The sequence below is a fragment of the Protopterus annectens genome, chromosome 6.part1 (genome assembly GCF_019279795.1).
Source record: "Protopterus annectens isolate FY-2018-M chromosome 6.part1, PAN1.0, whole genome shotgun sequence".
Taxonomy (NCBI): domain Eukaryota; kingdom Metazoa; phylum Chordata; order Ceratodontiformes; family Protopteridae; genus Protopterus; species Protopterus annectens.
In genome coordinates this window covers 73,673,262-73,690,514 of record NC_056738.1, presented here as the reverse complement: position 1 = coordinate 73,690,514, position 17,253 = coordinate 73,673,262, and the positions used below count along the sequence as shown (strand labels likewise).

At 37.9% G+C, this 17,253-nt stretch overlaps 1 protein-coding gene across 4 annotated transcripts in view; it reads right to left on the bottom strand.

The window, feature by feature from the left end:
- Positions 1-17,253, bottom strand: part of UBR3 (ubiquitin protein ligase E3 component n-recognin 3) — a 4,226,407-nt gene that overhangs the window by 2,018,506 nt on the left and 2,190,648 nt on the right. For all 4 annotated transcript variants that reach the window (XM_044075499.1, XM_044075501.1, XM_044075502.1 and 1 more), the window contains exon 20: positions 10,082-10,223. In XM_044075499.1, coding sequence (XP_043931434.1) covers positions 10,082-10,223 — 142 coding nt within the window. The remainder of the gene's footprint in view (positions 1-10,081; positions 10,224-17,253) is intronic.

The following is a 17,253-nucleotide window of genomic DNA, read 5'->3' as shown; positions in this document are numbered from 1 at the left end:
GGATGTAACTTGTACTTGGATGCAGTTTAGTTCTACAAAAATTTAATAGTGTTGCTTTCTTTTCAGGTATGACAATGAGTTTGGTTACAGCCAGCATGTTGTGGACCTGACGGCTTACATGCACAGCAAGGAGTGACTCCATTGCACTGTAACACCAACAGAAGTTGCCACATAACCAGGCTTTTCTCAGCTTTGCACTTGGAACATTCTTCAGTATGATATAATACAGATGTCTGTAAAATAAGGTAATAAAGCTGGCCTGTGCTTGTTGGACTAGCGGAAGTTATAGTACGTCTAGGTTTTAGCATGACAAAGACCAGTGTGACTTCAGTTGGTAGTAATGTCTCCACAGGCCTATTTGCCTTATGAAGGGAATTTCTGGCAATATTGGCTGTTGGACCTGGAGAATCCATACTGAATTTCTTTTATGGTTAGGCCAAATGTGTTCATTGTGCTGTGGTATTAAGATGCACAGTTCTGTTTGTACTGTAAATTGCCATTTGCTTGTGCATCTTGTTCCTATTACTATGTCTTTTGTAACTTTACATAATGGCTGTCATGAGAAATACATGGGGTGACATCTGTGAGGAGGGCTTAACTAATTAAAGTTGGGAGCTACGTTTTCACCGGGTTGGCCCCATGTGGCCAACAGCCTAGTCAAGAGACCCAAGGAGGTATTCACACTAACTAGGGGAAACTTTTCCAGAGCACCAGGGAACTTCTCCTTAATCAAAACAAAAGGCAGGATCCATGGCCAGAAGGATGCCGACCACGCTTCACTCTCCGGACCCAGCGGCCTCGTCCAGACCACAACAAAAAATGTCCTCAGAATCCAATAAAGCACCATTAATTATATGTGTATATATATATATATATATATATATATATATATATATACACACACACACACACACACACATACATATAAACAATATACACCCCTCCTTTGAAATCACATGTCAAACACCACCAACAAAATACATTGAGAAATTCACTCTCAACCAAACCACCATTGTTGTCAACCAAAAAACAGCAGCATTCAAAGGCAAACAACCCACTACAACATACACAGTCAAACAGACTTTCCACATATGTCCGACCCCGCATACTGTCAATACATAAACAAATAGCCCCGTCTACCAAAAACTATCAAAACATCCACTTAAATGTCCTCAGCTATGTTCCACAGGACACAAGCCCCAAAATACTAGAAATGGACACCAACCCACCTGAACCAGGCAAAGAACAAGAATCCAATCCAAGTTGCCACAGGGCCTCTCCCCACTCTACAACATCGGCTCACGGTCCACAGAGTGGACTCCCCCGCACCGTCTCCAAACCAAAAAATAAAAAATCATGACCTGGATATTTTGCATGTCCACACAGGGAACCACTCTCCTGCCCGTCTCCAACATCTCCCACATGTTCACAGACTCCATCCTTGGATCTACAGCCAATCAACTACTCCACATATATTCTTTTTTTCCCACCCAATGCACTACTCTCAAGCTGTCATTCCACATCTATCTATCCTTTACAAACTTCAACTGGTCTGAATGAATAACTCACAAAAGGGTAGGTTTAAGTCGCAAGACTCCAGTTCCCATCTTGTGCTCAGGAGGGAGATGAGGTGGTAAATACTCACCAACTTCAGGTCTTCCCACAGATTTACCTTACTTGATTCCATAATGGTATTTTTTCAGCTTTTGTGAGGTTTCAAACATCATAACTTGCTTTTAAGGACTTTAAGAGTAGCTTATGGTTATTAAGAGAAGAGGCCAGAATGAAGCTGGGTATGAAGAACTGAATGTACGGGATTGTACTGAAGCATAACTATGTCATGAGAGCAGTGTGGACAGGAGGGTTAAGGAAGTTGGAGGGCAGATTGTTAATAAAGACTGAAAAAAACAGTGGGTCGAGAATGGAGCCAATGGGCACTCCTTTTGTAAGGGGTGCCAAAAGGGATAGTGATGAGCTGATTTGACCCTGAAATACCTATTTCTCAAGAAATCTTGGAACCAGAAAACAGTGTCAGAGCGAACTCTAACTTCTTAAATCATCGAGGTAGAGAAGGAGGTCAATAAGATCAAAAGCTTTGGTAAGGTCAGTGAAGGGTGCACTTGAAATTTTTCCTTTATCTACGTTGAGAAGAATCTCATCCTTTTACTAGTAGAGCTCAAAGACTTTATGAGTGATTTTCTTAAATCAGAACAGGGGGATAAAAGGTGTAGGGATGGGGGAGTGGTAGAGGTAGATGACTTTTTTGAAAAAGTCAGAGGTCTATCATTGGCCTTGAGAGGCCTGGATAGTGATAGAGGAGGAGGTAGGTCTATGAATTTCTGGCCTGTGAGAAGATTTACTTCATGAAGAAGTGTTTGGGTTTGAAATAGTTGGCTTTCTGACTGCATAAGGCTCACTTAGCTAAGTTACACAGAAAAGCAATGACAGTACAGTTTTCTGTTGAAGTACTTTGTTTCCATGGAGACTGTGCATTGTTTCTAAGTTTGAGCAGAACTTTCAGTTCAGTGATTAGCCGAAGTGGTGGGCCTTGTATTTCAAAACATGCTGTGTGACAAGGAAGAATTTTTCTTGAAGGTGAAGGATGGCATGTGCAAGAGCTGTAGCAGCTAAATTGGGCTTCTGTAAGTTGAAATAAGAGATTAGTTGACAGTTGTTTTTGGAAGTTTTCAGTATTAGTGGTGGATCTGAGTCTAGTAACTAGTTTTGAGGCGGCAGTTTTGGTGACTGGTGGATAACATGGAAGGCTACTGGGGAGTGGTCACAGAATGAGGGTGGACGAACAAATATTTTTGAGATAATGGTAGGGTCATTTGTAATTATCAGATCCAGAAGACTTGGATGAGTACCGTCATCGACTAATTGCATAACATTGATATGGCTAGGAATTCAGTACTCCTCACTAAAATAATTCCCCAAGAAATCCCTCACTAAAAGAATACAGGGCATAAGTAACATGTCCTATGCAGAATGCCTCGAGGCCTTATCCCTGTATACTGTCTTCTACAAGCTGTTGAGGGAAGATCTATATCTGATATACAAGGCATTGTGAGACCCCACCCTTATGGATCACTTGCACATCTGCAAAACAAACAGCACCAAAATTACTCATTCTAAAGACTTAAACCTTGCCTGGGATATAAATAGGAGAGAGAGGTATGTATAAAAAAGACTACTACTCCTCTGGAACAGGCTCCCCATTCATGTGAAGCAGAGCTCCACCCTAATCCAATTAAAATGTAACTTGGACAACAGGAAATTCATCCCTGGTTTGGCACCTATGTCTCTAATGGACAAGGGTAGCCTGCAAATGTTTCATCTCCTTAATCCATGCTTACACTTATCAACAGTAACAGGATTTGCCAGAGATTTATGATGCACAGCTAGGCTTAAAAAGGCTCTTGTGGTCGTTACCCTAGTAAACCCCTATGAACCTATGTTATTTCTCAGGGGACCTATGCAATTTAGGTTAAAATCACCTAGAGTAATGAAGTTTTTCTACTTGCAGGGAAGCTGAAGTGATAGTATTAACAAAGGATTTAAATTTAAGAGAGGCTGAAGGAGGAAGGTAAGCAACATACCTCTCAACCTGGAAACATCAAAAATCTGGACAAGGGCCCATGAAAAATAGGTACAAATCAGTAAGCTGATTAACATAAAATCTGCATACATAATTATGTAACCCCACCCACTCCAATGGAATTATGGGATACTAACTTTCAAAAGCAAACTGAAGAACAGACAACCAAAATATGGCCCCAGAGTCCCCCTGCACCCATTCCAATGTCCCATTACCTGGCTATTTCACTCCATTTACCATAAACACTAATTTGCATACTGCTTTACTTCTATGATTATCTGGATTTTATTTTACATTTTATAGCACAATGCACAAACACTAATAGCAATCTGCTAAACAAAGCAATACTGTCTCACAGTGAAAATAGACCTAGCATTAAAACTTCTCTGCCCTTGAAACTAACATTCATTGAAACAGCATTGAAACCCACAACACATCCAAAGAAAATGCATTTGGTCAGTGGTGGATAAAGATTACCTTTGGGCTGTTTTCAAATCATAGGCTCCTTGTACATGAAACAAGAAAGATACATGTGTTCTTTGATTCACCTTCCTGACTTTATTAAATTATTTTCCTTGTACAATACAGGATAATTGTTAGACTTAAAGCACATTTTAAATTTATTGTTTGAACATTTTTCCAGTAGGCAATGAAAAAAAAAATGCATGAGCCAATAATGACAAAACTGCCCAATTCAGAACATTTCCATCATAAAAGTCTACTTACATACACACACGCACATACACACACACACATATATATATATATATATATATATATATATACACACACACATATATATATATATATATATATATATATAAAACTAGGCGAACTGCACACTTATGCAACCAGCTTATTGTACATTTTTTATATTTTTTCCCTTAACAGATTTGCTTGTTTTTCAATTGAATTGTACAGGTTATAGGTCACATTAAAGGTGGGAAAAGTTTTGAAATGATTTATTGTGGTCTCATTTATATCACAAAAACCTGACATTTTAACAGGGGTGTGTACACTTTTTATATCCACTGTACATGTTTGCCGTTTATCCCATGCATATCGTTTAGTGATTTAGTAAAGAAAACAACCTTATGTCATCTGATGTCCAGAATATTTATTTTCAAGTGATAGTAGTTTTCTTTTTGAAAAAACACAAAATAGGTGTGCATGAACTCTATACAACATTCCTCTGTTGCAAAACTTGGATCAGCAGTACTCAGATGATGGACAGAACTGGATCATAGTCAGATGATGAGAAGAACTAATCATAGGAGTTTGCTAGGCTATTGACCCGGAGGTCATTTCAAGCCTAGCCAATTCATCCCATTATAATACTATAGATATGCTGGTCACTACCCAGGATTGCATTTAGTAAAGAATGCCCATGTCCAGGAGAGTTGTGAGCACTATCCCCATAAGAATTTATGGTGCCCCATCCATTCGTCCAGGTTCCTCTTGAACAGTGTCATAGAGGTGCTCTGCTTCACATGAACTGGCAGCCTATTCCAAAGATGTGGCAGTCGCTGGGAGATAAACCTGTCCTTCCAGCATGTCCTATTAAAGTTGCAGGTCATATTTAGGTCCCTGGAACAGGTAGCTCTAGTCCAGTTTGATTTATGGATATGCTGCAAGTTCATTAGGTTTAAGTCTGAGATTGCTGTGTAAGCCAGGCATAAGTCTCCCCTAAGAAGTCTATACGGTAGAGAGTATAGTGACAGGGACTTTAGTCAATCTGTGTACATGTGCTGGAGTCCCTTGATCTTCTTTGTTAGAAACCTCTGGAGTATCTCCAACTGCTGCAGGTGCTTTGTACTGTACATGATGAATGGGGGATTACATTCAATTATGGGTTGGATTAGTGCTGAGAATAGAGGGGTTCTAACCTCCTTTGCTCTCGAGGCAATGCCTTTATTAATCGAGTGTCCTACGTAGAAAGCCTTTCTTACTACAGTAAACAAATGGTGGTCGATGTTAAGGTTACAGTCTACTTGTGATCCCAGATCCCTTACCACTTTGTGGATACTTAGGGTATTGTTGTCGATTTGATAGTGTGAAGGGACATTGTTTTTGTCGAAGGGAATAATGATGCATTTCTTTGCATTCGTTTTGAGACTGTGACGAAGACGCCAGGAGTATACTGACATCATTTGGGGATTTGATAATTGCACCCAATTTGCAGTTGTCTGCAGTGTGTGTCAAAACAAGCTATGTAAGAGGTCCTAGCACCACCTGTGTCAGTACCTTTGCAGGCATGAAACCACCACTGGTCCTTAGGAAATAGAAACAAATGAAAAAAATCCAGCCAGGGCACATGAAACTTAAGAAGGTAGGTAAATCCCAACTGGTATTTAGTGTTACAGTGACCTCACTGAAGAAGATCTAAATATAACTGGGCAAGTCAGTAGGTAGCCACAGAATGTTATACGATTGGAACGACACATCAAGTAAAAATATTAAGATTTTTTTTTTGTTATTGTACAGTTATGAATATGCTTTATATACCAATATTTAATTCAATAACACTGGTCAGCAAATTATTGGTTACGGAATGGCATCAAGTGACGCTGACACACTGTCAAACTATGCACTGAAAATAAGTGTAAGTTTTACTGTTGTAGTGATACTAAAGGTTGCTCAAATGAATTATGCAAATTAGCATAATTATATCATTTTGGCAATTACCTCTGTAACAGCATCACCTTGACACTTGCAACAACATGTCAATGAAGGTCACAAGTAAATGATGACAGTAGAATTTGATAATGTGTGTTTATCCTATACGGTGTCAAATCAATGAAAGGCATATGTAAATGCACAAGGAAAGGATCATATACTCAGAGAAATTCTGGCGAAATGCCTTCTGAGTCAGTCTACCCAAAATGTGGGACTTCTCTAACCACTGATTTACTTTACTTTGTTTTTTCCACCACATCTCACCAAGACCTGCTGCCCCTGTACCTACACCCAACTAGATCATTTGTTCCATGTGGGCAATAGCCAGGTAGCACCAGGGTACATAACAGCTTTATGGTCTCATTCATTTCCCCTCTGTTGAGAACTGGGCAGCGGGAAGTGAGCCAGCTTCTAGACCTAAGGAGAGTTCTACCTATCCTTCTGACAGGTGGTTTGCTAACTGTCAACTGCTGTCTGGTTGATAGATGGAGGCAGGCATGGTCACATACACACCTCCACCTCTCTGCAGCACTACAAAACAGAGACTCACTTTGGCAATCTGAGATAACCTGGCCATTACAGGAAACCAATACCACACCACTACCATCAGATGGTACCAATATTGCAGACCTAGCAGCCTTCCTCTACCAAAGGATGAAGGAACTGGCACAAGCCACACAAGCTCATCTTCCTCCACTTGGTCTTTCAGATGTCCGTGTAGCTAATGGAACATAGGCCATCTGGGATGTACTGAGGACTTCACACCTCTATATTACCACGCATGGATTTAACCACTGATTTACTTCACATAAAAATCAGTGGAAAAGTAGCATTCCTGAACTGAGCTGTGAAGCTCAGAATTTTACAAAAATTCCTGTGAAACTTTTTTTGGACTGAATACATGAGCACCACTGATGGCAAGAGTAATAATGGACTGGTTCTATGTAGTCCAGCTAGGTTATAGGCTTCTTTCCAGAAATCTATTCTCCCTGCCTTTGGTTCAGAAAAGTTGTTTCTCAATCAAACACTATATTAGATACAACTGCAAGTGTAAAACATGAAATAATATACAGAACACACACAAAACTATGAAACAAATCTAAATTTCAAGTTCTACTAAACAACACAAAGCTACAATGTTACCAAAAATATACACATATCTGACTGCTCTGGCAACCTCTATAAAATCCTCTCTATTTTAACAAAAATACAGTATATAACAATATTCAGCAGATATACTCACTCATATGCCACCCTGCTGAATACCCAATAATAATGTAACAGTCTAGTAGCTGTTAATGAAAAGATCTGAAAATTCACAAACAGGTTCATGCTAGAGTGACAGCATCTCTAGTTTTCTCTCACCATGCCATCATACAATATTACTCTGGCTGTCTTTTCATGTAGCTTGTTCAGGCCAGTAAGGTAAATTTTACTACAGCCTCATGAATTTTAACACAGTACCCTAACTGATACTTTTTTTTTCCTTTCTATAAAACAAGTTATTATAAATCTATGTAACCAAATAATGGTAAGCCCTAAGGGACTCACTTACAAAAATAGCCAATTATGGATAGTTCTGGCAAAAGCCATGGCAGTATGGCACACAAGTATAAGACTATGTGCTGCTAGTCTTAAACCTTGTAGCAGTCATGGGTTTGATTCCCACAGCCTCCAACTACCTATTATGCAACTCTTAACAAGTTACTTAATTGAATGTCGCTCCCACATTGCCCCTCAAAAGGGACTTTGTGTCCACTGGGATTACCTGTTCAATTTATTTTTTTTGGGAGGGGGCACTAATGCCTAAAGTATGACTTACAAAAGCAAGCCCACGTTTCCACTTGGTTGCAGTAAAAATACCTGAGACTGAGACAAGACTTTTCAGTAAACAAACTGTCAACTATAGTAGAGGATATAAGAATACGGCCTTTGAATATTTGTCATATTATTAAAAGTACTTTTAACTGAAATTGGTTCTAATCACCAAACATTATTTCATGTATAACTTGAAGAAAATAAGAAATAGGATTGAGTTCTTGAAGTAATTCTATTTCTGCAAGATTACTCTTCTATACTTTTGCAGAATTAGGAAGCAACTATGACAGCAACAGGAGGGATGTGAAACATGGCTGTACACTGAACAACAAGTTGAGTACAGTTCTCCCAGTGTGAAAACTGAAACTCGGAAAAAAGCTAGTTAAGTTATCAATTTGGGCAAAATGCCACTACTGGCTAGTAACTACTTTGACTGGATGGATGCCAGCAAACTAGAAATTTAGAGAAAGTGAGAGAAAATGAACCAGAAAAGGGTATGAAAATCTGTCTGGGAAGATTCTTGCAGTAGTTCGGCAAAAAGCAGCTCCTCTTTCAGCTTTAGTACAAGAGATGGTGTGTGGCAATTTAGAGGAAAAATAAATCAAAAGCACACACAGAAGTTGAAAATAACTAAAACACTGAAAAGATATATAAAAGGCAAATACCAAAAAGCTGGAACAAACAGAAGGAACTAACTAGCTATTCAGGTGAACTGATAAAAATGCAAAAAACAGGATGAAATGAAAAAAACAATAAGCTGGCTAAACATATGGCTGCACAAAAAGAGCTGCTTCAAATACACAGTGGCATTAGAAGGCAGTGCACACAAGGAAAACCTGACAGCTTGTGCTGCTCCAGAGAAACTAGGAAGAAAAGACTGCACAAATTTTATAAAAGTACAAATAAACTGCATTGGTATTCCACAGCAGAATTTGTTAACTGAGAGGGCACATTGTGCAATGGTCCAAATCTGGCCAGGAGAAAGTAGCCATGACCTGTATTAATAAAGATAGAATCATACCAGCAGAAAGAGTTGCTCCTGATAAAATTGCAGTATAAAGGAAATTACTAAAAGCTGATGACAGCAGGGTGTTTGTGGAAAATGATTTATTCACTATATACCAGAAGATAAGTTTATACCAGCAGAGATGGAATGTCAACTCGCCAAGTGTGAAATTCAAGCTGGTGTACCCAGTTTTCTCCAAAATATTTTCCCCTGAAGGATCAAAAACACTTCTGGATGCAGAATAGGTTAAGAATCAAAATAAAACAGGTTTTAGCCAATAAAGGATGGGCTACACCAAGTAGAAGGGGACTCTGCTTCCCATTCTTCTCAAAATATCAAAGTCCATACAAAGTCTTAGTCAGTGAAACCCATTCCATTCTTCCAAAGGACACTTGAGTGACAGAAAAAAGGAGCAGTTGACTAAAGAACTCAGCAGTAACTTGTACTTAAACCAGTGACTGAAACTGGGAGAGGAACATCAATCCCATTAGATACAGGAACAAACATGAGAAAATTTGATTTTTTAATAAAAACTGGCTGAAAAAGACTAGAATTGTGTACACTGTAAAGCATACACCCTACTTTATGTCATTAATGTTTAGAACAACACTGTTTTTGTTCTTATTAATATTTGCATAAAAAAGTTCATGATGTACATTACATGTGATACTGCAAAGGAGTTTTTGTATTCAGTGCAGTCAGGTGTATTAATATATAAGGTAGGAGGAGTCATCATTGACCTCTGTATATGTTTAAGATATTAAAGAAAGGATGTGTTTTTTACTTTGTTTTATTTTTTGTAAGTTAACCACAGTTTATTTACACTAACAGAGTAAGAAAGCTAGATAGACACAATTAAAAATGAATGTAATGTGATCTTGAGCTGCTGGGGTGCACACACAGTCATATACAGCCAGCAAGGGAGTAGAGAAAAAATATGCAGACAGTTTTTAAGAGAAGAAATGTACTCAGTTTAATCTCACCTTGTAAAGAAGTGTAAATAAAACGATATGCAGAGTTTTACAGTGCAGCAACTTCATTAGACCTTTATAACTGGGATGTAGTGGTGTCCTCTCTTTGTAAGGTGGCCATGGATTACCAGAGAATTTACCAGACTGTTTCAAACTGTTAACAATAAAAAAATAAAATAACAATAAAAAAAAATCACTAAATGCATTTATGACTTAGCATGCACAAAACAATGATCAGACAATGGATAAAATAGTCTGACTAATAATGATGTGTACTTCACAACAGGAGAAACATGAAATAAGTGATAAACATGATCAGACAGGGGGAAAGAAAGCATTTGACTGAGGCTTACAGCTTGGTTACTTCAACATCTTCAAATAATCAAATCAATTGCAGCTACATTTCCCTTTCTTAAAGTATACTACACAGACAAGCCTAAATGTCAATCAAAAGTAAAACATGTAATTAAAAAAAGAGAGTACCCTGACAAAACAGGTAAAATGTACATTAATCAGGCTCACATCTAGTGAAAATAAACATTTAAATCTTTTTGATTTATGGATGCTCTATCTCTTGAATTTGCCAAAGTACAGAACTTTTTCAGATAAAGGCTGAAAAATATAGCGACAGTCTATTATTTCTAGATGAAACCTGTGAACATTTACTGGGTGTGGCAATTTCAATGATCAATTCTACTTTTGTCTTCTTTTCCTGGACAACTACATCCAGTTTTCTAACATCTATCTTTTGAACTGTTGGTATTGGGTGATCCCATGTGATATAAACTTCATAATTTTCTATGATTCTTTGTGGCTCATGTTTCCAGTGTTTTTCAGTTACATCGATACCAGTCTTGCCACATTATTATGTCTTCAGTATACAGTCCCTCTGCCATTAGTGCATTGCAACCAGCAGCAAGGTGTGTGACTGTTTCCAATTCGGTTTTACAAAACCTACATATGTCTGTTTCTCCCACATGTTCAATGGTCTTTGTAAACCAGCATGTACATAGCCCACTATCTTGGACCGCCAACATTAACCTTTCATTTCCTGATGTGAATTCACCTCTCCTTAACCATTCCTGCGTTAGTTCTTGATCAACACGAGGCTCTTCCAAAAGTTTTCTATTCTTGCAACTATATTTATGTTTTTTCTACATTTCTTGCCTTCTCATCTGGTCCTTCACCTTATATTCTTTGTTTTGTTTTTTAGCACATTCAGTTGCTGCCTGGTTTTTATCTACTTCTGGTTTGATTTCCATTCCTGCTTGAGTCGATATGCTTCTGCTAAATTAAGCAGAGATGTCATCTTAGATTTATTCTCCTCATGTTTCAAAACTTTCATTTTGGATACTGTGAGATCAACAGATATGTGTGGAGTCCCATGACTGCAGATCTATACTTGTAATCAATTTCAAGGAGGCCCATCCCTCCTTCGGAACAGGGAATATATACTCTTGGTATACACTGATTTTTATAAATCATTTGGTGAGCGTGAAGCATCCTTCTCGTTATAATATCCAATCTATCCAACACTTTTTGGGGCCAGTCAATCACTCCAAAACTTTAAGTTAGGACAGGAAGAGCAAACTGATTTATGGCTTGGATCTTGTTCCTAGATGTCAATGCTGTTTTCAGGATTAATTTAACTCTTCTAAAGTACTCCTTACTGAGTTTTATTTGCATTTGTTCATGTTTTATTGCTGATCCTTCATCAATTCCCAAGTATTTATACACTCCCTCTTGCTCAAGTTCTTTTATATCACATTCTTGTCAAAACTGATGTTTTCCTGGTACTGCAGTTTGCTTGTGCACATTTATCAAGACCAAATGACATTCCAATATCATCTGAAAAAGTTTTGACAACCTACAGCTGTGCTTTCAGTTCCTCATCTGATAAGCTATAGACTTTTAAATCATCGACAAAGAGAAGATGAGAAGTCATTAGACTTTGATGTTTTCTAGAAGCCAAATTGTAGCCATGGCCTAGGCTGTTAAGTGAACAGCTTATTGGATTAATGGCAAGGCAGAATAGCAATGGTGACAAGAGAGTCACCCTGGAATATCCCTGTTTGGATTTTATCCCTGGGATAATAATCTGTCCTTTATCATGGCTTAATTGCAAAGTGGTCTGCCACTGTTTCACGGTTACTGTAATGTAGTCAATCAGGTAGGGTGTATCTTATACATTTTTAAGCCCTCTTTTATCCATGAATGTGGGATTCTATCAAATGCTTTTTTGTAGTCAATCCATGCCATACCCTTCTTACAGTTCTCCACTATAACTTTAACAACAAATGATCCTTTCTTCCATATGACTTTTTTTATTGCCCTTTTGTTCTACTGCCATAATCGAGTTTTCTTCGAAATTTCTATAAACTCTGTCGGCGTCAATTCCCGTGTACAGGTTATACGTTGTCAGAAGACAAGTTATTGGTCTATAATTTTTTGGGTAGCTTTCAGGTTCACTCTTAAATAAGAGCATTGTTTGTTCCTGTTGTTAACCAGTGAGGTGTCTGTTCGGGGTGTGCATATAAATAGTTCTTACTCATGGCTAGATCCTCATACAAAGAAGTTAATACTTTAAGCCAAAAGTTAGGTACTGCATCTGGGCCTGGGGGTTTTCAGTTAGGGGCTTTTCTCAACTTTGTTTCAATCTCTCTGGCTGTTATTTCATCCCATTTCATATCCTGTACCTTTAAACTTCTTATTCTTTCTTTTACTTCTTCTATCCATTTAGCATCTTTGTTATGTTGCACAGGATCTTCATAGATACTTCTCCAAAATGTATCTACTTCCTCTTTTTTGGTGGTCTTTCAATTCCTTTTACCTTATTTCCCAATTCTCTATAAAACTTTTTGGGTCATCAATAAATTGCTTATTTTGTGCTTTTCCCTTATATTTATCTTCATATCTTCTAAGTCTTTCCGCCTGTTTTGAAATTTTTAGTTTCTTATCTCCAATAGTGCATAATAGATACTGGTCTGTTCGAATACTGCGCATTGCTTTTATCACATCTTTCTTTCTTAGTATTTTTGTTGATCTGTTTCCTCTTCTAACAATGACACTCCTTGTCTTAGCTGCTTTACAGTTTTCTCTATTCGATGTTTCCATGATGGTATTCACTTTCACCTCCTCTTTTCCTTCGCTACCCTATGTTCCAGTGGTAGAACTTTATCAGTTATTAATTTAGCAGCACAGTAATATATTCTGTTTACTTCTGTTATATCGCATGGATCTCTATGGACAGCCCTAATTACTGTGTTCATTTGTTTTATCCAGCTTCTGACTTTTGGGGTTTTATTAACCTTCTGCAGTCTATTTCTCTCATTGATCTTGATATATCTGTCTTTCTCTATTAAAATCAAGCAACTCTTCTCTTAACTTATTTTCTTCCATGCTGTGGGCACATCCCTTGTTTTCTGTTTCTTGCGGGCATTCTATAGAAAGTTCTATAGCATCTTCCTGTGGCACATTATCTTCAATTTCATCCTGTGTCACCTGTTGTTCTGTCATATGGGAACTCACTGGCCTATCACTCCTCAACATTAACTGCATCACAGTTTCCAGAGTTTCCTGTTCCTTTCCTTGCTGTCTAGCTTCAAATGAACGTTTATACTGGTTTTCTATTTTGCACAGTGGGTACGCCAATGTACTGTCATGTGAAATCAGTTATTCTTTATTACACAATGAAAAATAATTTATATTCAAAAACATGAACCACCACTGACTGCATGCCAGTTGTAAACCAAGGACTACCCACAAACAGAAAAGTCTGACCACAAAAGAAAGGTAAAAGGAGAGAAAATGCTGCAAATGAAGCTCCTTAAAAACACACAAAAGAAACATCCACTACATTCTATGCAACACTACGATGAGAAATGAAAGACAATCAACATGTTTTAAAAGAAAATCCTACCTACCACAATACTGCACCTCACAACAAAAAACTACATTAAAATTAAAAACCAAATCTGAGACAACGCGCATTAGATGTCAAGTATGAGCAAGCATCCTAAAATTATCTGGACGCATTCACATTTGTGGCTCCCTCTCTAACAAAAAAAAAAAGGGGGAGACAGCAAGTGCACTATAATGATGTACTGTAAGAGTGTCAGCACATACCTATCTTTTCCAGATGTGAGAAGCAACAAAAACAGAAGTCCCTTAATACAATGACATTAATTATAAAATATAAGAAACATAATTTTTAAGTAATATTTCTATATGACAACAATATGTCACATTCAACTGTGGATGCAGGTTTTCCCCATAGCTGGCTTTGTCTAATCGCTAGGGTTGCACCCTCACGATCATATCAAACAAGCCATCAGTAAACACTTGCATTATTAACACCCACACTTGAAATATTGCTTGAAAAATACACAGCGAATGACTTGTAATAACGTCTGCTGGAAAGGCAACACAATAAGCATCACTGCATAAGCGATCATTGCTGTATGACAAATACATCCCTAGGTGCATAGCAAGACGATACAAAAACGTACACTTGTAACTCAACTAAATTACAAAAAATGGCAAACTGAACAGGAATGAAGAAAATTTGTTAAAATGTACACAAAATAAGTGTATTCTTTCAGGTAATACTAAACTTCTTCAGATAATTAGTTTAGTATTACTTGAACAAAAGTGCTTATTTTGTGTGTGTGTAGTTTAATAAATTTTCTTTGTGTTGGTTCAGTTTGCCATTTTTTGCATAGTAAGACAAAGTTAAAGGAGGTGTACCTTTATGTACCCATGTGTGCAGTTACCTTTAATGCGTTTATAAAATGGTGTTTTAATTGTTATATATTTTAATGTTTAATAATTAGTTGCTAATATATACACATACATACATTTTATATATATATATATATATATATATATATATATATATATATATATATATATGGTTCTGATTCATTTCGCCGATATTTATGTCAGCAAGACCAAATCGCCGAAAGCACAAATCACCAAAAACTCATTTTGCCGAATTTCATTCCACCTAAAATAGTAGGGGAAGTGTACACACCCTTTTCCCCACTGTAGTGCGATTCTGGAGTTAGAATATATAGTTGGGGGGTGTGGGGGGCATAGCCCCCCCATCTAGCTTGAATTATACTATGTAGTTTCTGTTAAGAGGGTAAGCAAGTACTTTTTAATCAAACTACGGCTATGCCCCCCCACACACCCCCAACTATATATTCTAACTCCAGGATCGCACTACAGTGGGGAAAAAGGGCATATACACTGCCACTACTATTTTCGGTGAAATGTAATTCGGCGATATGGTCTTGGTGATTCGGCGAAATGTGCTTTTGACTAAATGTACCAGATCCATATATATATATATATATATATATATATATATATATATATATATATAAAGAATAAAAAGTAGTCTTCTTTTTTAAAGTTATAAATAAGCAACAAGCTAGAATCCATTGTGCAGGAGGAGGACCCAGGTAACCTGGATTCACATACTGAAGAGCTGACTAGAAGGATAAGGACTGAGCAGTATTTTGTCAGCTGATCTAGCCCAAAGGGATTTATTTTATTTTGGACTACTGTCACTAGTAGGGACTGGAGAACCTCGTCATGCAGCTAAAAATTTCACATTGGCATTGATGGACTTGTCCCCCAAAGGTGTCACTGCATGCTGAAGATGGGATGGGACAGTGGGTATAACAAATAAAAGCCCTTGTCAGCTGTCAGGATAGCACTGTAGCATGTCACCCTGATCTAGTCTCTATAAACTCCCTGAAATGAAAGTTATTTACTTACCATAATGCTAGATTCATCTTATCTTCTTCCATCCATCTCAACTCGCAGGTAAAAGATCCAAGGTCAGCACTTCAGAATCTTCAGCTCTGAAGCTCTATCTCCTCAACCATAATGCCTTGCCTACCTGAATCTCCCCAAATTGAGTTTGCCCTACCATGCCTGACCTGCACATACACAGACTCTCTAAACAATAAATTAGGGAGTGGACAAAAGGGCCCCTGCAACAAACTTCAGACCAGCCCAAAAGGTCCACTGAGATCCACATATACCACTGACAACTTGAGGGGGGAGAGAGAGAGACAGAAGAGGACAACACAGACCTAGAATTATTGTAAGTAAACATATTTTAAATACAATGTATTTGCCATCTGCTTCAACCTGTGGGACAGAGTCCCCAGCCAGACATAATGGGTTGTATCAGGGGAAAATATTCTGCAAAATAGTGGAGCCAAAGGATGTCCTAGACCTGGACTGAATGTCTAATTTATAAAAGAACAAAAAGGTACAGGTTAGGCCAGGTAGCTGCTGCACAAACATCATCAACGATGGCATGACTAAGAGAGGCAACTGAATCAGAAACTGCTCTAGCAGAATGGGAATTTGGCCTGTTAGGCAAGAATACAGCATATATGATACAAAGAAAAGGATATGCAATCAGAAAGCCATAAAGACAAAGTCACCTTGGAAGCTGTTTTCCCAAGTTTAGCTCTAGAGAAGGACACACAAAGTTGACATGCCTTCCAGAAATGCAGTAAGTGATGAAGGTCTAAGCTATGGAGCATATATTCACCCTTATTACTGATATTTGGAAAGAAATCTGGCAACTGAATTGATTGGTTCAGAGGCAAACTTAGGAAAGAAAGGATTTGTCCTGAAAAATATTGTCTTTAAGAAAGACAAGATAGGGCAGAATGCAGAACAAACCCAAGGAGGGTATAAAAGAGAAGGCCAGAGGAAGGGGAAAGAATGATACAAAGAAAAGGATATTCAAGGATTTCATCTGCTTTTACTGTACTTGTGTTTTTACCTACTTCTTTTTACTTTTGCATCATCTTAAAATACTCAATTGTATTTATTACTGCTTGGTGTAACTCATTCTAAGCCTTTTGGTTTAAACACTTGGGCTTCGGACCAGTTAGTTGTTTTGCACTGAGAGGGTTTGTGGTCTGCACTGTTGTGGCAGAACAGGTAGCTTACATCCTTCTAGGTTGAGAACTGCTGATTGAGGGCTCAGTGTCTGTTATTCTAAAAGTGTATTAATTCTGGTTTAAGCACTTGGGCTTTCAAGCCAGTTATTTTACATTAAGAGGGTTCGTGGTCTGCACTCTTGTGGGAGGAGAGGCTGGACTCTGCCCTTCTGAGCTGGGAATTTCTGGTTAAAGGCTTATAGTGCATGCATA